The sequence below is a fragment of the Lepisosteus platostomus genome, chromosome 6 (genome assembly GCF_059453375.1).
Source record: "Lepisosteus platostomus isolate fLepPlt1 chromosome 6, fLepPlt1.hap1, whole genome shotgun sequence".
Taxonomy (NCBI): domain Eukaryota; kingdom Metazoa; phylum Chordata; class Actinopteri; order Semionotiformes; family Lepisosteidae; genus Lepisosteus; species Lepisosteus platostomus.
The window spans coordinates 34,208,023-34,233,238 of record NC_142616.1 but is presented as its reverse complement, the minus strand read 5'-3'; the positions used below and the strand labels follow the sequence as shown (position 1 = coordinate 34,233,238).

Sequence of the window (25,216 nt, the reverse complement as noted above, 5' to 3'; positions counted from 1 at the left end):
TTTTGTTCCAAATAGATGAAATAACAGTTGAGGGCCAGAATGCTGAATCAAGGCCTTCCTAATGGTCCTTCTACTGCCTAGCCTATCTACTGCAACACTGCTCATCACAACCTCATTAGCTTCCGCAAGTACTCAAAAAAAAAAAGCTTGGCTTCAAATTCTGTATATTAATTGGGGTCTAGACCTGGCTGGAATGAAGTATCTCATCATGCTAAGATCAAGACTCTCAGTGTCACGGTTCTCACTTATGCCTAACTTGTAGCCATGAGCTGACTCCATGAAAACTTGCCCTTCTAATTTAAAACAGAAATTAAAACATCTGGACAAAATATTTTTGTTTTGTCATATATATGTTATCTGAGTTTTTCAAATGCAACAAAATACAGATGTCTCCATTTGAATATGAGTGTTTGATTGAAAATTCAAGATCATGTATTTGTAGTTTTACATGGTGGGGTGAAAGAAAATGGAAAATCCAGCAGTTCAGGGGGGTGACTATAGAGTACTGTATATTAAAAGGTACTGTGTTTGGGAAAACTTTGATAAGAGAAATCACTAATTTACACGTTTCCTCTGTTGGTGTCCCTTAATAGAAGTATCTACATGGATGCCTTTGCTTTGAGCAGATAAGATGTAAAGATGGATTGCTTCTTGGAGAAAGGGGGAAGGGGGTCTTACTGCCTTTTTACACAGAAGTGATTTAATTCTTCTTCCACTTAGACCAAATGAATCTCTAAACAGTACAACACCGACACATTGTCGAAGAGCGAGTCAGTGTTTGTACCTACAGTATTTCCTGGCATATCTACCACGGTAACTTTTTTGAAAGTAAAGGATTCAGTTAGCTCTGAAAATAATTGCAAAGATGTTTCAGCCCCAAATTCTAGGCAAAATATAATCTAGTGTTGCCTGGATCCAGGGACATACACAACCTGTTTGTTAAAGGAGCAGAGCATAGGAAAACATTAGGTATTTGATCATCAGTGAAGAACACTATATCAGAGAAGTAGAATAATTATTATTCCAAATTAATCCAAATTTCTCATTTAAGAAATCTTAAGGTTTATATGCTGAATAACAGTACTGCATATATATTATTTTTATCTGTATTCAATCTGTCTGTTAAATCAATACAAACAATAGCACCTTGTAATAAAGAAAAATAAAATCTTTGGTCTCTCTTTGCTCCCTTTTTGCACATACTGTACTGTAAATGGTTGGTAATGATTATTGCACGTTTATAATGTAGAATCTTTTTAGTTTATGTATTTTAATTGCAGATATTAATTTAGCTTTTAAAAATAATATCAATGAGCTAGGTTTTAGCATAGTATGTCAAAACTTTCTTGAATTTCAAAGTTTATTAGCAGTCAGACCCGTGTAACCAAACACTTGACTAAATAACCTTGTGAGTAGAGTGTAGCATAGTTTTTCTGCTGTTGTTTGAAATCTATAAAAGCAGGTGTTCTCATTTAATTTTCTGTAACTCATCATATTCCTCTTCAATTCCATGTAAATTCTCTGAAATTATTAATCTTATTAAATAGCTGAAAAAATATATAATAAGATCTCTCATGATTTAAATGTTCCATTTTCTTTTAAAATAAACTAATATTACTTATTACTTAATTAATTACATGGGTTCCCATTTCAGTTCTATTTTTTATTGCAGGAACTTCTTTGAATTATGTCTGCATTTTAGTTTTGCAATCCTAAAGTATGCTTGTTGTGAAATAAGTCACATAACTGAAAAACATCAGAGCATTATTGAATCTAGCGATCAAACTTCAAACAAAACCATGTGTATTGTATCTGCCATCATTTATTTGGGATCTCTGTAAGCTCTATCTTTAATTTCATTAAGGAACTTTGGCATACATCTGAAAAAAACTCCCTAGCTTTCAGTGGTGGCTCTGTAATATGTGCAACTAGAACTGGTAATGATTAATGCTTTGTAGAAGTCACTGAGGCACTTAGACTTTACAGTTTTTCCTTAAATGTACAGTATGCCTTTGCCAGGTGATAAACTAATGAACATTTTTTCTGATTAATTTGTATTTTCCATATCAATTCATATTTTATTACGGAAATGTATATTTATTGAGGCCTAAGGAGAAAAATGGATTGGTTGCTTTTGACATTCACATACAGTATACTCAATTACCCATGAAGTTTTACTTCTTTAAAGAAATACAGGTGACATTTTGTCCCCAGGGTTGGTTAAACTTACAAGGACCAATTCATCAACTTCAGACAGCTTCTCTTTTTTTCATGAAATGTAGCCCTCATCCACTGAAACCAGAGCCAGAGGTGTGCCAGAGCAGGGCCATATACAGTAGCAGCAATCAATACATTAGCTTCCAGCAAACAAGAGTGAGAGAGGAATTTGCCAATGGTCAAAGCAACTTGCAGAATTATAGTAAAGGTAATGCCTTCCATTGTGGTACTGAGAGAAGGAGAAGCAGGGGTCATAGAAGGAGATTACCTGGAATCAATTTGATGTGATAGGTTTACACAAAATGGAAGTTATTTAATGAAGTTCGGGAGGGATAACAACAACAGGTCAATCTCACACAGGTGTTCCTAATCATTACAGAAATTAGCTATACAGTATATTGACCAAAACACATCCCTTTGCATTTGACTCAAGCATCCCTCCTCCACCCCATCTCCACCTTGCAGTTACCACTTGGTTCACTCAGTCTGAATGGGGATCAAAATTCCTCATCCTATGGCCAGGAGGCTACCCATTAACCAAGCAGGTTAAGTCAAACCCATCTCACCTGTACTACAACCAATCACAAAGCATTCAATTCTTGGATGTTCTTGTCCCTAGTGAATAATAGTTGGAAACAGGAAGGTGTGGATCAAGATTTAATAGATCGAATCTACATTTAATGTCTTGTGAACAGGAACAGGACAGTCATGACAGGCCGATTTTTCTTGCTGTTGAGTCAGACCTAATGTAATACTATATGCATTCTTTTCCAAACCAGTTCAGTATTGTAATCTGTTAGATGTTAAATATCTTACCGCTAATGATTTATGGAAATCACTAGCAGTTTTAAAAGAAAATACATTTTTTTAAAAACAAGAACATAATTCGTGGGGAAAAATATTAGTAGAAAATTTAACATTTAGAGACCAGTTTAATTTTTGGAGTCTCAGCAAACTTGCATGTAAGATCAGTAACAACAGATCCCAGCTCAGATCATAAGATGGGCTGCCTCCTATACAAAGAATAAACACATAAGACTTCTTTATTTATGTATTTTTTACAATACATATACCTGTATATACAGTATACAGTATATGTTATTTACTGTATATTAAAAGTACAATTGAATACTTCTGTGTTTCAGTGTTTATTAATGGTTATCAAATTTTCAAATTATAATATTTCTTCAAGGCATCTGGCACTGCAAAGGCTGATATAATTTGTATATAATGCTTCAAGAGCAAAACAAATGTGATGAAATTAGAATGGAGATCATTTTTGTGGTAGAATAGTGGAAGTAAAGGATTAGGTCGTTTTAGCTAATTTGAGCCAAGAGAAGGTTATATTAATACTATCCACACACACCTCACTCCAACAAACACACAACAGCTGAACAAAAGGGGATACAAATTTAGTGAAATGGTGCAAACTTGGTGACCCTTCCCATATAGAAATTACAGTATGTGGTGCAACAAGAGAAGGTGTATTAGACAATCGAAGAACAGCACAGACGTACGACAAATACAAATTAGATGAAGAAATAAAAGGGCAGAATATACATCATAAAGCTTTCTAAACTCTGTGCCACTTAGCATAGCAGAAAATCTAACCCAGTTTCCAAAGAGTTGGACAGAGCCTGCAGAGCATCCATCTCCCTGAGGGAAAATTCCCTAAGGCAGCCTGACAATGTTGGAATGTCTGTTCTGTTGGCACAATTTTCATGTGTCTCATTACTCACATGGGCTGTTTCAGGTTTAATTTTGGCACAGTCTGCTGTATTATATAACCGAATGGCACATCTTATTTTGTGATAATCTCATTCACTAAATTTCTCAAGTTCTCACACGTAGACTGCCTTCAGTGATTAAACAAAGTTTTTTTTTCTTCTGTAAATGAGTTGCATTTTGTTACAGGTAGTAAACCTTACTATTTCATGGTGTAATTTTTATGAATTCCCTGCAGAGATAAAACTGAAGATGTATGAGCTGGAATACTGTAACTGTTAAAATGCATTATGCCAGATTCTGTTTCATGTTGCTTGTAAAGTCCTCTACACATACTCCAACAGTTCAATCTTTGAAAAAATAATCTGGAATGTAACATTTTTTTGCTTATTTGCCAGAAAGCTCACAATGCTTATTTACAATGAGTCTAATGTACTGTGTTGCATACTGTTTGTAGATCCAGTTACTGCAATTATACATGAAGTAAATACTATAATCAGGGAATTATAGTCAGTTAATCACATTGGCAAAACACATTAAAAGATGCAGATTATGCTGGATCTAATTACTTTCAATTATTTCATTAATTCACATTCTTGTGAAGTGAAAATGTGTGTTTGACTATATTGTAATAGACCCTGAAAGTATATGTGGAGCAATACTGTCATCAGCCTACATGATCATCTTTTCTGTTCTTCAGCAACAGAGTTCAAGGCCACCTGACGTGACTTACTGTAAATATATATGAGATGGCATTGTGTCAGCCTTCAGTATATTTAAGCTTGTAAGAAAATGCTACATCATCACTACAGTTGTGTCATAAGCATTAAGGAGACAGGAAAGTATTTTGTCTTCTTGGTACTGCATATTTTTATGGTACATGCTTGATTTTGTGTGTCTTATACCTGTTCCAGAGTAAAGAGAAATATCTGCTTACAGTATGTCTGCTTGGGGGTGTTTATTTGCTTATTTTTATGTGCCAACTGGCGTGTTTAGTAATGGATTTTATATAGAGCAAAACAAACTAGCACTTTCTTAATTCTAAACACTTTTATGTTAACCCACAATCCCCCATACTTTCTTTTAAAAAATCCCATGAATCATTAAGTGCCTGTTCATTATTGCATTGTTTTTAAGATCAATCAATTTTAAACCAAATAGTGAGAAGTGCAGAAGTGCTGTAAAGGTTGCCATGAAAAAGGATGTGTTTGAATTGAGAAGTATTATCAATCAAGGCCTCTAATGAACAAAGCCATTTCCAAATGAATTAACTTAGTATTCAGGTTTTACTGTAGTTCCCTTAAATTATACAGCAACAATAAATGAGTTATTTTTAAAATGACTTGTTTTTTTACCTTTCTGTTTATACGCAGTTTATCAGGAGGTAGCCCTGCTATAGCTCTCGACTATATCGTGAACAGACTGTAAATGTTCATGGCTGGATGGATATAATGAAGACTGATGACTTGTGAGTGTGTGGAGTATGTAGGAAAGAAAGATAATTAAAGCCAAAGGCAGAAGAAAATTTATTAATCTTTGGGGTTTATACCTGTAGGTGGCTGTTAAAGCAATTTTATTATGTACAGTATATAATGTAAAATCCTGAACTCTGCCATGATTTAATTTTTTGCCAGGTTCTAAAATATGTCTTTTGATGAGTATAAAAGTTCAGAGTGATGCATCTCTCTTTGTTTCTTCATATTACTCTTGATAATTTTGTTTCTTATGGATTACTGGAGTTGCACTGTTATAATCAATTTAGAATTTAAAGGTAACTATAATAAAACAATATACAGTACCTGGAGTAAAACTGAAATTGAGGTCACAGTACTTAAACTAGATTTTTTAACATGTCAATGAAATTACTGCATAGTCTTTATACCATGTAACATCACCCACTTTATCTTTGAAATCTGTTATTTTCAAATATTCTAAACAGATATAATGAGTGTGAAGTACAAATTTATTGCCTTCTATGTACTTACAGTATGATCTATTTGTGGTTGAATTCCAATTCATCCTGTAGTCGAGTCATACCTTTAAAGTTCCCTGTGGTCTTGATCTTGGAAGGGTGAAGCTGTAACAGTGATGTAAATTGGATCATGCAATAAAACTGGGCCGAACGTAGAAGTGTCATTCAGAATGGAGAGAATGGGTTTAATTTTGGAAAAGCCTGTGTTATTGTAAACCCAACCCCTTCTATAAAAAAGTCTTCCACTCCCATGAGAGTGGAAATCAATATGTTCATATTGAATTGGTCTGACTTCAGTACGTAATCCTGGCAGGAGTTTCCAAAGGTCAAACCCGTGAGTTAAGATCATTGAGGCTGTTTTGGGGTGACAAAATGGTCACGTAGAGCAAGGAACTTACTCTAGAAAGGTATGGTAGTGTCATATTAGCTGACTTACTGACCCTAAAGTGTCAGATTTGAGGAAACAATGTTATTAAACATTACTTTGCTGTCCTTGTTCTTTTACAGCATCCCATCTTGTTTCGTATTCTTGGTTACTTTTATCATACAAGTGATAGAACGACACACATTAGCATCTATATAAACAATTGCTTTCTATTAGCTTGGTTCCAGGAAGTAAATTGAGTTTTGAATGATGTAAACCAATGAAAAACATATGTTTTAATATTTCCATCTCTGAGATGTGAGGCCTCACTAGTGAATCCAGGTTTTCTGAATCACTGTGTGACCCCTAATGTAGGTCACTTTACTTCCCTGCATTGATCCCCTCTGCAAGTCAAGACAATATCAGCAAGACCTAGCAGATGTTATGTCATTCATTTTTGCTTTTTTGGTTAAAAGAAAATCAATTTTAGCTCTGTGTTCTTGTGATGTTTTTCTCTAAACAGCTCTTTTAATATTTTTTGTAGAATGTGGTTGAATTTATTTTTAAGGCTTAGGTGCTTTGTTAGGTTATTTCAATATCCTGAAAGATGTTTTATATGTAGAAATGAATTTAGATCTAAAATATTCTAACAATATCACAGAACCGCTGATTTTTAAAATGCAGTAGTCTTAGAAGGTTTTTTGTAATTGTCTTCGTTATTCATATCAGAACTGAGTTTTTAGAAAATAACTTCTTATATGTTTCAAGTGACTGTGAGTACAGCCTTCACTAGCAACACAATCTAATACATTCCTATCATTCATTTTAAAAAGATAATTGTATATGAGCCTACCAAAGCTCAATAGTTTTATATGTTGAGGTTTATTATTCATTTTTAGATATTTTGGTGAATAAATCTCCCTGTTTAAAGTGAAGAGGAAGCGAAATGTATCAGTAAAATGTGCATTTGAACCATGAATAGCAATTTGAAAAGCTGGTGTTCATGCTTCTTTGTGAATACACGGGTCCATTATGATTTTTCCTGTTCTGGGAGTAGAATTTCAATCCAGGGTTTGGAGTTAATGGCACATAGCAAGAGACCAGAGATATGAAAAAAGTCCTGCCTGTGGTTTCTCTGTTCTACCAAGCCTTTGGTTTTCACTTTCCATGCTACAATATTTTTAGATAGTATGCTGGATAGCTTTAAGCCCTTCCTCCTTCCTTATCCCAGTTTAGGTGATTTCATGAAGGTTTGATGCTTGTCTGAAAAAAGAAAAGTTGCCTTCCACACTCTCAGTACCTTCACATTCTGCTAAGAAAAATAAGATGTCTTGCAATCTTACAAAGCTCACAAGATCTCTGATTTTAAGCACAGTTTTAATGAAATCTGCAAGTCTGCTCTCAACATTTGTAATTCAAGGGGATACACAACTAACCTCGAATAAATAATATTTAAACCAGTAACCGTTCAAATACAGTCTTTGTAGAAAATCCATATACTTTATGCTGATTTTAAGATGGTGGTACAGTATTTCACTGTAATAAATCAAGTATGCTCAAACATGACTGTACACTTAACCTTGTACATCACAGTGTCTTTTGAAATGTATGAGAGAATGTCTCCCTCTGCTGGATTTAGATAGTAGTCTACACTACATCACATACTGAATTTGATTAATTTACATAGGCTTAGACTAAATTAAAGAACACATGAAAAGAGGACACCAAATTGGCTTTTGTTTGCTTGTTATGGATCCAATGATGTAATTGTGTCATTTTGTAAAAGAATCCTGAGGAGCTGTCATCAGTAACATGGATGGACAGTTCGTTCCGGATACCTACAACCCTTTAAACTGCACAATGTGTTTTACTGTTTCAGAAATGCAACAGGATTACATAAGTGATCATAAGATGTCTCCAGAATCTTCTGTTGCTTCTGTCTACTACGTTTTAAGTCATGCTGGTATTGTTAATGTACATAATGTACATACGTAAAATATACAAAAAACACCTGTCAAACTTACTGTGACACTTAAAGTTATAAAATTCCTAAGTGAAATGAAGGATATGCTTGTCAACTTTGTTTTCACCTTTGTCACTTTTCTGTATGATATAAACCGAAGATGTTCTACCACTTAATTATTCCCATAACTACAAATTTTGGAGGCCAAGATATTTTGCCGATGGGGCCTTAGTCAAATTAATAAAATATTAATTAATAATAAAAAAGAGGAAAATACAAGAAATGCATTTGAATGCATGTTTTTTACACAAAGTTTTGTGAGTGTCAGTAAATGATACTCTGCCATGTTGTCAACCTTATACCCTTTTTGCTTTTATTTCTGTCGACTGCTTCACTGAATTTCACTGAGGATGAGAGCATGAACTTCTGAACTTTACAGAAACTTTCTTTTAGATTACATATTAACAATGCATAATTGTTGTGTTACCATAAACAAAATTTGCTTTTACTTAGAGAATAGTCTTTTTGGAACTCAACGACTTTTATAATTGGTAGATTTAGAAAAGCAGTTTCCCTAGTGGAATTACCATAGCTCATGATTTAAACCCAATGGACACTCATATGAAGCAGCCAAAACCAGACAGTTTCGGCCACATTTCAGAGGTTTTGCCATTGATCTTGTAGTACAAAGGGGGGATAACAGAATCAAAGTTGGAAATATATGACACAAGTGTCTGTTTTGTAATGACAGTGGTTTCACCTCCAAAATGGTTGTCCTCTATCTTTGGTAAGGAACTTAATCCAAACAAGATTTCTATTAGTGTACCCAGCTCTTTATTTTCCTGTAAAACATACTCACTTTTGTATTTGATGGATTCATTTTCTTGCTTTATAGGTAATGATTAAGCTCTTAAGAATGTAACTATCTTTTGTAATTAAGCTTGTCAAGGACAATTCAAGGGGACAATCTGCACATTTATTAAACAAGAATAGGGTGACAAGTCATATGTGAGTTTTGCTTTTTTTTTAGAACTCTATAAGTCTTTCTTGAAAATAAAAATTACATTTTTTATTCCTCAGTACTGTAAACCAGGGGCAGTATTGTGTTTAATCCGCAGAAACAGAACAATTATCAGTTAACATATTATTCCATAGGCCAGCATGAATCTATCCACAATGTGTTTCTGGGAACTATTTTCTTTTTATAATTACTGGTGTTCTTTCTGTGGTTATGGCTCTGAGAGGCTTTCTTGTTCTGTGATCTGAGTACCAATATCTGGATACACATGCATTTAAAGATTAAGCAGGAATAAATGTCTGTTGTTGGTAAATTACTAGAGTTTTTCTCTTAGATATGAACATTTCTTCAATAAAAATGAAAGGTAGGGGTAGGTTGACTAGGATATTATACAATATGTTAAATTGCAGTGATATGCTGAATATATACAGTACTTTAAATGCTTATACAGTCTGATATGATATTATGATTCTGTCACTTAAAAGTTCTTAACAGAAAAAATATTCTTTAATTACATTTTTTATTTTATCGATTTGTTTACAGTATGTCCAATATTGATGTTATTCAATACTGAGAACTGTATGTAAAATCAATCCACTGTCCATTAGTGTTACTGATCAATGGGAAACAAGTACTCATCAAGTAATGGCAGCTTTCAATCTCTTTATCCCACAGCCACATTTGCACTATACTTTCCCCAGAAAAAATACTCTGAGAATGTCTTTGTTGGACAGCCAGCTGGGACACCCATTCTTCAGCTCCATGTGATGCTCGACAATGAGTCAGAGACCGCCCACTTCTGCCTGCGTCAATTAACCGAGTACCCCAAAATCAAGCTGTTCCACCTGGATGAGAGAACAGGGCTCCTTTCATTAAACAGGACTTTGGACTGGAGTGATTTTGCCCCACCATGTGAGTTTAAGTTTAAGTCATGACAAGTTTAAGTCTGTTAAAGTACATCAGAGAAACTTCCATCAAAGGCTTTGATTCTAACTAAGTAAAGTGATAGAGATTAAACAAAGCATCACCATCATTTTGTGTAACACATTGCTAGAACAAAATAGGGAAAAGTCTCAAAATAACTAGAGCAAGAAGAAACACTCTAAACCTCCTACAAACCTAAACATAATTCCTTAACAAGTAAAGATCTGTTGTACTGAGATGAGTGAATTTTTTTCCTAGCCAATAGCTGGACTGGTCCTGTGAAGAAGCTGCCTCTACTGGCACGTGCTTCCCAGAAACCCTTCAGAGATAAGAGCTGTCATGGGCAGACCGTCCATGGCCAGGATGTGTCAATCTACATCAACTTCTACAACACCACAGCACCCTCCTGCAGCCAGCAGATGCCCAAGCAGCTGTGCTTTCCAGAGCATGACTCCAGTCCTCACATCAAAGAGAACCGACTGCCTGGAGTTTTCCGTCAGCTCAGACGCCTGCCTCCACATTACCTCTGCCCCAACCTCACCATAACCTACAGCATAGAGACAGGTAGCCCAACATCAACTCCATTTACTCAACTGGTTTAAACTAATTTACACCGCAAACACCATTATGCATACACCCATCTTTTTTTCTTTGCAATAGGAGTCTGCTATTGAAGAGAGTGTTTAATTTGGGGCCTTTTATATAACCATTTTTCTTTGGTCTTAGGTTGCTGATCATTTAGAAAGTGCTACTGTAGAAACCATGTTGTGTCCCTTTGAAAGCAAGAGCTGGGACTTGGTGCTTTGTGATATCATTGTTGGCCTTCAGTACAGTGCTTGGATTGTGCATGCATGCTTTAAAAAGCTGGAATTTAAGAAACAGTCCACATCAGTCTATATGAGGCAATTGTGTTTTTCTTTGTCGTAACAGAAGAGTCATCTCCGTTTGTGTTCAATGAAAGCAGCTCAGAGGTGGCGGTGTCCAGACCGCTGGACCGCGAGGAGAGGGAGGTGTACGAGCTGCTGGTGCTGTGCACTGTGAGGACTGAGCTCATGCTCACACGCCTCTCACAGCCACTGCTGGTGAATGTCTATGATGAGGACGACAGCGCCCCCTTCCTGAACGGCACAGACACAGTGGAGGTGGTGGTCGAGTTTAACCGAAAAGAGGTGGGCTTAAATCCTGAGATCACCCTCCTATCTCCCTGTTTGATTCCAGCCATTCAATAAACACATTCGAAAAATGTCTCAGTAAGGTCCCTTATGGAGAGGGCCATGTGGCATTCACCCCAAAAATTAGCTCAATGATTATTGTAATTGTTGAAAGGTTATTGTCGACTGAAATTCAACAAGAAATGACAATAAAATAATTAAGATAAAATGCCACCCACTATAAATAAACAGGAAGGTGTTAACATATTTGGTGTGTATATATTTGTGATCAATCCAAATGCATTTTTTATGAGCAATCTTGTAGAGCATCTGAAAAGTAACAGTAATTGAGAATACATATTCAAATTCTCATCTGGGGTGCTTTCTGGGTAGTGCTTATACTGTATGTTCTCCCTGTGGCTATATGGGATTTTGCCACCTAACTGGGTGTTCCAGTTTCCACCCACAATCCAAAGACATGCAGCCTACATTACCTGTCATCTCCAAACTGACCTTGTGTTTGCCCTGCCATGAACTGGCATCTCATCAAGGGTGGATCCTCTCTGACATTCTCTGCCTCTGTTCACCACAACCCTGTCGTGGACTAAACTGCTTTTGAAAATTGATGAATGGGCTATACAAATTACACTTTGGACATAATATTAGCATGTTCAAGGCTGCACATCAACAAGTAAAGGTTTCACCGGAAGAAGACTCCACAGCCGAAATGTTGTATCTCCTTTGCTTGTTCCTTTGCATGATGTTAGCATGCAAATATTATCTGAACATTAAATTGGTGGATTGTGATTTTTGAAAATATTTAATCCCCTTTTCTTAAATTGCATGCATGTGGAAAGTGTAGTCATATTTAATGTAATGTATAAATCATACTGTTTAATTTTACTTTTTCAGGGGGCTGTCTTGGGAAAAATGCTGGTTTATGATAAAGACACCACGCCAATATACCCTAAAGACCAGAGTCATAACAAGTATGTGGGAACTATGATGACCAACGACCCCTGGATTAAAGAAACGTTTAAAATAGAACATATTTTTAAAGAGGAGAAATTTGGCAACCAGGTGCGAGGAACAGTCCATGAATACAGTGAGTATTGAGTAAGAAAAGATGAGGCCAGAGTGCAGTATCTTCAGCCTTGATTTGCAGCCAAGCTCTCCCAGAATTAATGTATAGATTGCCTTTTTTAAACATTGGTGCCTTTTTTCAGTTCAACAAACCATTTTTATGATGAATGTCGTGTTTTAGACTCTAGTGTAGGGGTCTGCTATTACATAAAAATAATTTTCTTTAATACAGCATAAGCTTTGTGTTTAACTCAAGCCAAGATCTTTCTTAATGATTATCAAGATCTAATAAGGAGAATTGGATGGAAAACATGTAATTGAAAAGTTAGGGGAAAAGTGTAATTGGCCTCCTTTGCTTTTTAGAATGATTACAAGTCAGAGGAGAATCTTCAGACCATCATACTTACTTGGTGTTTTGCATATTTAATCCCAATAGCTACAAAAGCTTCTTTAAATATCCCATTTAATCAGCTACAACACCTTAGCTAGGCAACTTGTTTCAGTCACCCATCAACTGCTGAGTAAAGATGTGTTTCTAAATCCACTATCTTCTTTTCCTTTTGTGTCACTAGGTGTTTGTATCATTAATAATCAGGAAGTAGTTCATTTGACCTTGTCATTATCCTAGAGATGTAAATTCATACAGATCTTCTCTCTTTGCTGTAGTTGATCTCTGTGACTGGTATCTTAATCATAGCAGCACAGTCAACGTGCTATGTTAATGCCCTATAGAAAATAGCTTTTGGATAATGATGCTTATCACGGTATTTGAAGAGAGAGGCATTAATTTCTTGAGCAGCATTGCTGTTTCCCAGATTTTTGTCTTCTCACTCACACTTTATAAGTTTTTTTGAAGAAAACAATGCTGAAATAATAAATAAATTCCTCAAATATTAATTTAATTTTCAATCACTTCTTTGCTCCAGGAACTTAAGCCCTTAGGTGTGAAAAGATATGGTGCCAATGGTACATTTGTAAACAGTGGAAACAATTGAAAATGGAAAGAGTAGTACTGTAGGTCTTCAATGTTATTAGGCTTTTCAATGTTATCCTATATTATTGTGAAAAAACATCCACGCACCAATTAGCTAATTACATATTACCTTTTGTGCTAGACAGAATAAAGTAAATGCAGTAAAACAAATGGATTATGATTGCATCTCTAATTCAGTTCAATGCAATTCTAATTGAATGTTTTTTTTCTAATACTTTGTAATACTTTATAGTACTTTTCTGTAACAAGTTGGCCCCTATGTGAAGTAATGGGCTCAGGGCAACATCACTTTCAGTTAAAGATGTTTTTTTTTTACTTGGGGGACAAATGACTAATCAATCAGTCTTGTACAGATTCATTTCTCTTGGAAATAAACTCTCTCCACCCTTCTTCACTCTATACTGTCCTTTGATATTCTGCCATCCAGTCAGTTGTGCATTCTTTTTAGATGGTGTTGGGGTTATAAAGTCTGGCAAAATACTGTATCTCCCTATCTACTTTCACTAATTTAACCAGGTCAGATGTAGGAACTAAAGACAGAAGGAAGCTACTTTTTAAATAAATGTATTTTTTTTCCTTCTCAAAAACAAAGACATCCCTAATACACTGCAAATGTTCTCAGTTTGAGTATGTATGCAGAGCGGTTTCATATTGTATCTAAAATGAATGTCACCTGTGTGAAGGAATTCTTAAGTTAAATATTTTTTTCTAATTTTTTGTGTAGAGATTCCTGGTGAGTAATTGTAGAGATCGGTTTTGAAACAGACGTTAACACTTTTGTGGTTTAAGGTCTCTTTTTATGCCATGCTTCTAATGCTATTGTGTGTCTGCAGGTCTAATTCTAAATAAAACCTTATCAATGGAGGAGAAAAGGTCACTCCAGCTGGATTATCTTGTCAATGACACAGAGTTCCATGGTCCAGAAGGAACAGTAATGCTTCATTTCAACATCACCGTACTGCCCGTCTACATCAGCTTTACCAATGTTAGCTTCCTGTTTACTGTAGACCGGAAAGCTGCCCCATATACACAGGTATCCTTGCATTTACTCTTTTTATTTAAAATAGAATTTTGCTTTGCTCACTGCTGTATGTGTAGTATAAGCATTGAACATGTATCAAATGTGTTAAAAATGTTTATTAAGCTTACAAGCAAAGGTGTAATTGAAACAGGTAGTTTTTTGTGCCTGTAAAATACTACAAAGATGTTACAGTATCACTCAAATATATTCTCATCTCAATTAAATTATTTTTTTTTCCATTATCATACCACAAGGAATATCTAGTAATCATTCAATTCATACATTCATTTGATTTATTATCACAAACCTCCAAATGTAATTAAACTCCAATGTAAGCCAGGGAGTGGCAGCAGAGAGCCTATACTTTCTCTAGTCACGCAAGTGAGATATGAGTTTCCTTAGAGGGCATGGGTACATACTGTACAATGGAGGACACAAATGGGCAAGACTGTCTTTTAAATATTCATTGCTATAAGCCAATTCTCATTCTCTTAGAGTGTTTGATTTCATCTATATCTGTTCACTGAATAGCGCAGCCCCTGATGTTTGAGGGCATCAGACTTGACTGGCAGTGAAGACAAGATTAAGGAGAAATAATGTCTTTGTTTTCAATGCGATTTATTTCAGATTGGCACTGTCTGTGTGGACAACTGCAAGAAATTCCAGGGAATCGAAGTCACTTACAAACTTAATATAGACAGGAATGCCTCCTTGCCGGTCAAAACGTGCTATGCTGCAGTTGCTATTGAGCAGAGTCGAGAGGATTCTTCAGCAATTCTATATGTCAATCGTACTGATTCACTCCGAAACAAGGATTGCCAGGACCTACAGTACATTGTTGTAGCTCAAGAAAGACAGAACAAGCAGACACAGGCAAAAACACAGCTGACCATTACACTTGTAGGGACAGGTAGGTTCTTCTTTAAGTGATGGGAAAATTTTCTTCTTTAAATTGTTATATTACTTCAATTCATAAAAGACAAACAATGCACTTTTGATTATACTACTAAAACGTAAATGTGCTATGTTATCCATTTGCTTTCTAATTTCCTTTTCTCTGTTATGAGTTTAAGACAAGAACATTGAAAGTTTGATGAGTTAATGGTTTCTTGTACCGTATGTGATATGTTTATTTAAGAAACATATCCAGACATTTCTTTAAAAAAACTACGATATCAGCCTCGAAAACATGAGTGGGTAGCTTGTTCCACACTCCATTACTGATTTTTATAAAGATGTGTCTCCTATTCTAAATCTTAAATGCACTTGCTCTCAGTCTTTATCTTTTTTCAGAGGCTTAACAATAAGTTTACACCCAAAGGCTAATTTCTACATTTTGTTAGACCAGTCATGTAACAGGTGCCCACAGTTTTATTGGTGGTTTCTCACAATTTTTGCTGCTACTGTTGTTGTTTATAGCAGCTGAGAAGAGGAACCTGGAGAAGGACTGTCCCCTGTCATGTGCTGAGAGAAGACAGAGGGCAGAATGCGAGACGTGCAGTGGCTTGGGGTCTCCCACTGGGAGATGCCAGTGGAGACAGGGGAACAGCAAATGTAATCTTCCCTCTTGCACCTCTGTAACTGTCCACCAGTCTCTCCTCTTACAATCTCAGTGCTGTGGCGCAGGCTGATAAGTGTGGATCCTCTACCAGCTAACATGAGAGAGATTCAGAAACTGGTAGATTTTTTTTTTCTGGGATAGATTCCACAGGCAGAAAGTGTGCAGTTTTTGCCAGTTGAGGGGAGGGGGGGCAAGACCTCATTGACATCAGCAGGGTGGCAGCTTTCTGACTCCAGTCACTGCAGAGATTATTGTACTCTCCTGGACTTCTGCTATGGAGAGATCTTGCTTTTGCTTTCTTCCACAAACTAGGGGGGCTGCAGTTTGATGTACAGCTGTTTTTGATGAATGTCAGTAGGCTGCATTGTTTATCCAGTTTTTATCTGAATATGTTATTTACAATGCATACAGGAGCAGTAGGAAGAAAGCTGGAGTCTGGGAGTGCGAATTGTCTTCTAGAGGAGCCTTTCATCTACAAATTTGCTCTGAATTGTCTATTGTTAATCTCTCCTACAGTAGTTGTACTGCTATTTTAATGATAAAGAGTGTCACAAAAAAGACTCATCTGCTTGACACAGACAGAAAGAATGGAAGTGCTGCTGCTGTGGCCTCTGAGTTGGAGGTCAGATCAGGGCACTGTATCAGCTTGTTTTTTATTGAAACTTGCAGGCAGCATTGGGGAACACAGATCTGGAGGTGCTCAGTCACTTTTTCACAGAAATCCTGTACAAACAGAGCCTCCTCTTTCTGAATCTCAGGCACAACCACATAGTAGTGTTATTTGTCATCAGCTATTGAAATGTTTGAGTTTTAAATAGAGAATTTTCTTTGTCGTTCTTTAGAAAAGAATCATTTTGTTCACTCTGTCTTAAGGTTAGTCATTTTAAAACACTCAAGATCTGCTGAAATACATTTGAGGGAGAAGCTGAATGTGGGGGTAGATTAAAAGCTCTAATGGAGTAGTGCGTATAAACTACCACTGCAAAAGAATCTGGATTTACAGTGGGGAATTCTGCAGACTGTTGTAGCCACTAATTCAGTTTTAGAAATGGTTCAACCTGGAGCTGATGACAGATGCCCTTTCTGTTTGCAAAGGGAAACTGTTTTCCATTGTCTCCTGTACTGCACCAGATTGAAACGACTGTTTGGTCGTCTCAAAGTCTTTGTAGAAAATACCCCAAAAAAGGAGAAGATCAGTACCAACTAGCTAACCTTTTACTGGCTTCAGCTAAACTGGCTATTACTGAGAGCCAGTTTAACTAGGTGACGAATGCTTTGACTTTGGATGTGCTAGCTGTTTTCGGGCTGCAAGTAGTGTCCAGGCTGAAGTGAGGGCTTGCCCATTACAGGCTTACTGATCAGACTGACTTGTTCCAGGAGGTGTGGGCAGTAGGGGAGGTGCTGTGTGCTGTGAAAAAATGCGGAATTAATGCTATCTTGTTGAAGTTAGGTTTGGGGAGTAATTGCTTCATTTTAAACTGTGTTTTTGATCATAGTTGTTACAGTATTTTTTGTGTGGGGGAAGAGGTGGATGTGAGGTTGTTGTTGTGTTGTTTTTTTAATTGAAGGGAATAAAAATTGTTTTTAAAACCTAAACCTATCAATCTTTCTTTTTGTCTGTCTAGCCGTCATTTATTATTTTCAACAGAATTTACAGTATGATTATGGAGCTTATAGAGTAGCAACCTATCTAAAAGAAAAGTAGCCTCCAAATGTGTTTTCGACACTACTTGTTTTTTTTCCAGGGATTTCAACCAACTACTCCACCTGCTCTCCAAGCCTCAAGACTTGTCCTGACGGTCACTGTGATGTCATTGAGGTCAAGGACAAGGCAATTTGTCCTCAAGACTGCACAAGTAAGAAACACCGGTCTGTCCCTGTAAAGAACGGGGTCTCCAGAGATACCCTAGAAAAGTGCATTTGTTCAATTCCGAAATATTCTCTAAGTGGTTGTCTCTATTAATAGCCTCTGGCCAGCGTGCCTGGAAATGGATGAAACTTGACACTTAAACTTAATCCAAAAGTTTAGTTCCAATACAAGTTTTACAAACCATTGCTACATAACAAATATCTATTTTTAAAAATCCATTGGCTTTTGACAAATTTAACCCTCTTGATTTTCATTACTGTGTTGCTTTCCAATGCAGTTTAGACCTGCTATTGGGATAAAATCAATTTTTACTTTAGTGTAATTTAAGTCTGTGTGAAGTGGTTATTTATACTAATGAACATATAATTTACAGAAAGTGTTAAAAAGTGCAGAATTTTATTTTGTAACTTCCTAATGTTTTTAATATTTGTCATTTAAAAGAAATATTTCTAATAGTATGTTAAATTCATATTGCAAAACAGTTAGTTAACTGAATACTATCAGATTGACTAAAACATTAATAGTCCACTCTAGAATTTCAAGCCTATTATGCTTCTTTTTTCTCTTTTATTAGCTCAGAGGATCATTGGTGGTCATGAACAAGGCCTGATGTCTGGTATCAAAGCTGGATATGGAACATGTTACTGCTACTCAGAGAACTGCTTCTGTGAGAAAAGTGATATTGAAGGTTAGTGACTGCTTGCCAAATCAATACAGTTGGAATCTTCCCATTGACAGTCATTAATGTATCCTACTCGTGACAAGTCCTATCCTAACTGCCACTGTTGTGTGCAGAAAGCTGACCAAATGCAACTCACTCTATCGTCAGCTGCAACTTCTCCTGAGAGGTGGAGTGTAAGAGTAATAAGATGTGGAAATCCAGGTGTATTGCATCATTACATAATGCTTACAAAGCCCTAAAAATAATAGTAATAATGCAATGAAAAGGAAACTCTTAAAAAAAACCTTCCCCTGCTTGAAATCTTTATGTTCTTAAAAGTCAGTTTAATTGGAATGTTTTCTCAATTACTGGACGTAAATGACTTCTAATTCAATCCTTATCACATGCATTACTTTTTGTATCTTACATTGTTAGATGCTTTATATATTATAGGTGCAAACTTTCTTTTTGAACAAGAAACTGTTAAAAAGAAATGGCTCATAGAATCTCAAAGCCACACCCACTGCCTGCACTTAAAGTGTAGATTAACAAGAGAAAAAGATGTGTGCTGCTTGTTTCAAAACTGGGCAGCTCTTTCTATGTTGTGTCCACTTTACCTGAAACATATTTTCCTCTCTGAAGATGCTCAGATCTGCACATTTTCTGACGTACTTTTGTCTCTTTCAGAGGTCATGTGTGATGATGTCTGCAAGACCGTTATCGCCACTGCAGTCTTGCTCTCCTTTATTGTCTCTGTGCTGCTCTCCTCCTATTTCATTCACCGCTATCACAAGAACTCTCCCAAGCCACCAATAGCCTCTGCTGAGATGACATTCCGACGTCCTGCGCAATCCTACCCTATCAGTTACTCAGCCAACAATGTGCGCAGGCCCTCTGTCGATTCCATGGAGAACCAAGTGGCTGTGGACACATTTAAAATCCCTGTAAGTGTCTTGATCACATTTTTGCAAAAGCATTAGCAAAAGTTAACAAATTAAATAATTTTAGAATTGTCTTACTAATTATCAGACAAAGTGCACACAATGACCATTGAGTGATAAACCTCATACAGTATATTGTAGGCAAGGAATCATTGATCACAGTAAATAAGGAATGCCACTGAGCAGAGTGCAGCTTCAGCTGGTGGTAAAAGCTCTAATTACAGATTGGAAACGGATGAGTCTTAAGGAGAAGGTGAACAGTGGTGATGGCCTGAGCTCTTCTAATTTTATTGAGTTATTCATTACACTAGGGATGAGAATGGGCCCTTGAGATGCTAAGCAAAGAGGAGAACAGGTATGATGCCATGGTATGAGAGAAACAAAGGTAGAGAAAAGGCAAGCAGCAGAATCTGAATGAGCTGAATAGCTGAATAGGCAAATAGCTCTGACTAGAGGCCAGCCAGAAGGAAGTTGCGATAGTCCAGGCGTGATAACACCAGGGTCTGAACTAGAGTTGTGTAGTTGTTAAGACAAGTTTGTGAGGAAGGGGTGGATCCTGCACGTAATGGTAAAGAAGAGCAATTCCCAGAATACTGGCTGGAGCAATCCAGAGCAGAAATGGGATGGTAGTAAGTGAGAGAGCATTTAAGAAAGACTCTGATGTTCTTGGCAGAGAAGATGGGAGAGAGGGTGGAGGAGTCAAGAGGAATAGGGTAATAGAAGAGATGTAAACAGAAGGGAAGGAAGAGAATCAGAAGATAAGGAGTTCAGACAGAGTTGTTAATTTGAGATGATGAAAGTGCATCACAGAGGAGATGGCTACAAAAAAGAACTAAAGAGATAGTGCACTTTTATTTACAGTGTGAGGCAAAATAATAAAACCCCCAGACCTCAATAACATTAAACAAAAACCTAAGCTGCTCTTTGAGCATCTAACTAGACTTCTTCATGACCCCTTCTTAAAACTCAGTTGAGAAGCCTGCTTAACAGCTTCGAATGCTACATATCTCTTCAAGGCTGGCTGTAAAGAGAGTAGTGGTGGCACAGTTCAGAGAAAAAGTCAATACTTAGAAGATGAAATAGTGATTGGATTAGTTCCAGAGGGGCTCACAGAAAAGGAGGGTAGGAGTAGTCCTTGGAGAAGAAAAGATTGAACCAACAGTAGGCTTGTGAGTAGGTGGGATGGTAAAAGACAGAAATCGAAACAGGAGTGATTACAAATAGATAGGTGGATATTGAAGTCACCAAGCAAGATTGCTGGAATGGACAAAAAGTTAGTGAGAAGACCAAGAGAGCAGTAGAGAGCAATGAAGGTAGGAACATACAATATTTTGAGTCAATAAACAGTCAGCCTAGAGCTTCTGAGCTGAAAGTAAGTAAACCTCACAATTGTATTAGGTGCCTAGTAAGCCACCCTTGAGATTCAGAGCTGCCAATTATAATTGATTGGCCAAATTTAAGGTTATTCATGAATTTTGTAATCAATATATTTTAATTGCCATAAAGTACATTGTTTCAGTGTTGTACAGTATGTAAGCATGCAAGTATGCAAGACTGTCGCTTTGGAAAGGTTGATCTCCATTGTCTCTGTCTCACAAGGTTTGTGTAAAATATATTTAAACAATATGTGATAATCTAATATATATTCACAGGAGGATCCAAAATGGGAATTCCCACGGAAGAATCTGGTGTTGGGCAAAACCCTTGGAGAAGGGGAGTTTGGAAAGGTTGTCAAGGCAACAGCATTCCGGCTAAAAGGGAAGACAGGCTATACTACAGTCGCAGTGAAGATGCTGAAAGGTAGATTTTTGGGTAGTGATATACACAAACACATTCTGTATCACTTCTCTGAATAACACAAAGCTTATCATTAGCCAGTTACATTTTATGCATGCGGTGTTTACCTTTATTTTAAAGTGGCAAATTAATGCAGGTAATATTTTTTTTCAAGTTCATTGAAATGCCATTAATTGCTTAATGACATTACAAAAAATTAAACTTATTAGATATTGTGAAGCCATTTTTCAGATAGGTTCCTAATGTTTGGCATTCTGGTGTAGTGATTTAATTATGCCCAGAAACAAAGTAACTAAAAGTTTTAGTAGGAATTTAAAACAATTCATAACTTATCGTTTTAAGTACAGTGATGGCCAATGAGAATGGTTTACTCTTTCTTTAAATTAAGTAAATAGTATCTACTGTACATCATCTTAATTTGTCATTTTAAGCCCTCCCTCTGAAGGCAAAGGGGAATGATCTACTTTTATAAATACTGTACATAAATACTACTGTGCATTATATACTGTAGTTTATTTTCAATTATATGGAAAGCAACTGAAATGTAGTGTTTTTGTAGCTGACAAAAATAAACTTTCATTTTTAACTTCTCAACTTGTCCTCTAATGACCAATTTAATTTACATTACTTCCTGTTTCCAATGTTACTGATTGTGTCACATTTCAATGTCTTTTTCTTTTATGTTAATAATGTCTTGATCTTCTAATATATTTGGAAGGCATGAAAGCAAAGTAAAATAAATTAAATGTGTGACAGAAGTTTTATTTTAATTTATATTAATGTTTAATGAGATAATTTGGGATAACTATCATAAATCTCAATTTGCAGAGTATTAAAATATCTAAACTCTGGAATGAGCAATGGGTATTTATCTGCCTTAAATGCTAAACTTTCCAAATTGAGTGCAAAGCAAAAAACACACTGTTCATAACATTTCAGGAACAGATGATATAGCAGCTGGTTTACTGCCTTTGGCGGTCTTATATCAATGACATTTTCTTTAATTGGTTGTCTGCTAAGCTCAGGATGCCATATTTCCAAGCTGTTTCTCAAATATATGGGTCACCATAAATTAATAGCATTTTCGATCTTACCAGACACTGACCTCACCTAGGCACTGCAGTTGTGGATACAGTGGGTCCCCTCCTATGTATAAAACACTTTGGGAGCCTTTGGGATGAAAAAACACTAAATAAATGCAAATAATAATAATAATAATAATAATAATAATAATAATAATAATAATAATAATATATTATTATTATTATTATTATTATTATTATTATTATTATTATTATTATTAACTTGAATGTGTGTAGGTGTTTAAGACATTTTCTTTTTTTTAACTCCTAAACAGAAAATGCCTCCCACAGTGAACTGCGAGACCTCTTGTCTGAATTCACTTTGCTGAAGCAGGTTAACCACTCTCATGTCATCAAACTCTATGGAGCCTGTAGTCAAGACGGTAAGGTCCCAGCCTCTCTGTAGTAGAAGAGCTACAGTATACTGAAGTCCTTTCTCCTTCAAATGAAATTACATAATGTTGACCACTAGAGGAATCTTATGTTTTAGTCAATACCTCAGTGGGGCTTATTTCTGTATTATTCCACTCATATGACTTGTATACAACAGGCTCTGTAAATAAGATAGTATGTTCACATTAGAAAATTATTCTAAAGTTTAATTAGCAGAAATCAGCTAAAAAATGGAGTATGAATACATAATTATCAAAGACATTCTTGTGTCCTTATCAGCACCAGAATAAAATAGGCATTTATATCAGGTGTTTTGTTTTATTTTGTTAAATGGCTTCATCTCTGGGTAACTACTGCTCAACATACAGTATTTGGCATTGTTGGTATGTTAGAATATGGTGTGAGTGAATGAATATCAATCCAGTTTATAGTGTAGCAAAAATGCATTGTACAGTATACAGCATTCCTGTTACTTTTAACAGGTGGTTACAATTTGAATTCTTCTCCCCCCAGGTCCCCTGTACTTGATAGTAGAATATGCTAAATATGGATCGTTGAGAAATTTCCTGAGAGAAAGTCGCAAGGTCGGGCCCAGCTACATGGGCAGTGATGCCAACCGAAACTCAAGCTACCTTGAAAACCCTGATGAGAGGGCACTGACTATGGGCGACCTCATCTCCTTTGCCTGGCAGATCTCCAGGGGAATGCAGTACCTGGCTGAAATGAAAGTATGGCTTTGAGCTACTGAAGTTTCATAGAACAGGGCACTCATGTCTTGTAGTTGCAGACTGAAATACAGAATACATTCACCACAAACAGATTTAATGTTAAAAATTGCATTTGAAAAATGATTTTGCACTCGTAAGCATAAATGTCTGCTGTATGGCTAAAGATCATGTTGATTACACTGGCAACATTGAGTGATGTAAAACGTCTGTGTTAATATCAGTTTAATTGCAAGATATAAGAAAACTACAACAGAATAAAGGGCTAGTTCTTCTAGACCAGGGGTGTCCAGTCCTAGTCCAGGAGAGCCAGTGTGTCTGCAAGTTTTTAATCGAGCTCAACTCTTAACAGTCTACATTTAGCCAATTATTGGCTTAATCTGACCAATTTAATAGTTTCCAATTAGGACCTGGATAGGACATTCCTGTTCTAGACTCTCCAATGGTCCTAGGTTCCTAGGACATTAAAGTTTACAGTACCCATTTGTTTTATGACTTGAAGTTTTTAGAAAATAATTGGGGTGGCTGTGTTTCCTTTCTTGAATTTAACTTTTTACCATTTGTTTTGTCTTTAAAAGCTTGTTCATCGCGACTTAGCTGCACGAAATGTCTTGGTCGCAGAAGGGCGTAAAATGAAGATCTCAGATTTTGGATTGTCACGGGATGTTTATGAGGAGGACTCCTATGTAAAGAGAAGCAAGGTAACACTACCTTATTTCTCTCAAACACTTCTTTCAGCCACAGCTATAGCTATATTTTCCATATAACACATCAGGTGCTTCACTGAACACCCCCACACGCATACAGTATATGCAGATATAACAGCTGATTATTCTAAAGCACCATTCTCAGTTGATGTTGAGTAGGAGTAAATTCTGCAGATTTAGATATATAGAAAATTATTAAAGTATTAAAAGCTCTAAAAAATCAGTTCTCCTTGTTTTAAGATAAGTTAAGAACATTAATGGGACAGTGGAGAAGAAGTTTTAAAAATATAGGATAGCAGTTTTTAAAAATATAGGAATATTACATATTTGTGTGTTACACAAATATATAGGTAGTGACAATGTCTTACTGTATTTTGAATTAAATAAATATGTTTATTTTTAACAGGAAAATAGCATAAAAAAGAACTGACCGATATGCCCCAATGAAGACAAATTAACCACTTCAAAAAGCCCTGTTATAGTAGTATCAAGTATAGTATTAGGGTTAAAAACTTTATTACTAAACGGAATTACATTTTTATTCAATTTAGTTAAGTTTAATTTGTAATCTTATGCTCTCTTCAGGGTCGAATTCCAGTGAAATGGATGGCAATTGAGTCCTTGTTTGATCATATTTACACAACGCAAAGTGATGTGTAAGTACTCTACCCATGTACAAAGTTCTGAAATGACTTAAAGTCCCATTTGACCACTGTGTTGTGCTGTTTATTAACAAAGGATTGACTTACAGAGAATGTAGTATGCTACATGGAATCTGATTTACATGTTGAATATATTAGAAAATTATGAGATTTACAAAGACTTACAGTAGACTAAAATAATGCCTTAAAGTAACCTTTTTACATTGTAATAAACTGATGCATACTACTGCATTGCAGTATTGGAGAAAATAAAAAAATGTCATCTACAAAGTCACCCACGTACCCATTCTATTTTGTTTTGCATTTAATCCTGTTTCTTGATTAATAATAAGCAATGTGGGCAATAATAATAATACCAACAATGGGTAAATTCATTGGAATTGCA

General features: G+C 36.0%; 1 protein-coding gene across 2 annotated transcripts in view; it reads left to right on the top strand.

Moving 5' to 3' along the window:
• Window positions 1-25,216, top strand: part of ret (ret proto-oncogene receptor tyrosine kinase) — a 46,740-nt gene that overhangs the window by 9,709 nt on the left and 11,815 nt on the right. For both annotated transcript variants that reach the window (XR_015939577.1, XM_088635564.1), the window contains exons 2-16: window positions 9,935-10,171; window positions 10,442-10,747; window positions 11,114-11,352; window positions 12,247-12,439; window positions 14,245-14,444; window positions 15,060-15,342; window positions 15,852-15,986; window positions 17,739-17,849; window positions 18,438-18,551; window positions 19,212-19,468; window positions 21,118-21,265; window positions 22,620-22,727; window positions 23,251-23,465; window positions 24,041-24,163; window positions 24,755-24,825. Coding sequence is in view for 1 of the 2 variants with exons in the window: in XM_088635564.1 (XP_088491690.1) it covers window positions 9,935-10,171; window positions 10,442-10,747; window positions 11,114-11,352; window positions 12,247-12,439; window positions 14,245-14,444; window positions 15,060-15,342; window positions 15,852-15,986; window positions 17,739-17,849; window positions 18,438-18,551; window positions 19,212-19,468; window positions 21,118-21,265; window positions 22,620-22,727; window positions 23,251-23,465; window positions 24,041-24,163; window positions 24,755-24,825 (2,740 nt within the window). In the remaining variant the exon portion in view is untranslated. The remainder of the gene's footprint in view (window positions 1-9,934; window positions 10,172-10,441; window positions 10,748-11,113; window positions 11,353-12,246; window positions 12,440-14,244; window positions 14,445-15,059; window positions 15,343-15,851; window positions 15,987-17,738; window positions 17,850-18,437; window positions 18,552-19,211; window positions 19,469-21,117; window positions 21,266-22,619; window positions 22,728-23,250; window positions 23,466-24,040; window positions 24,164-24,754; window positions 24,826-25,216) is intronic.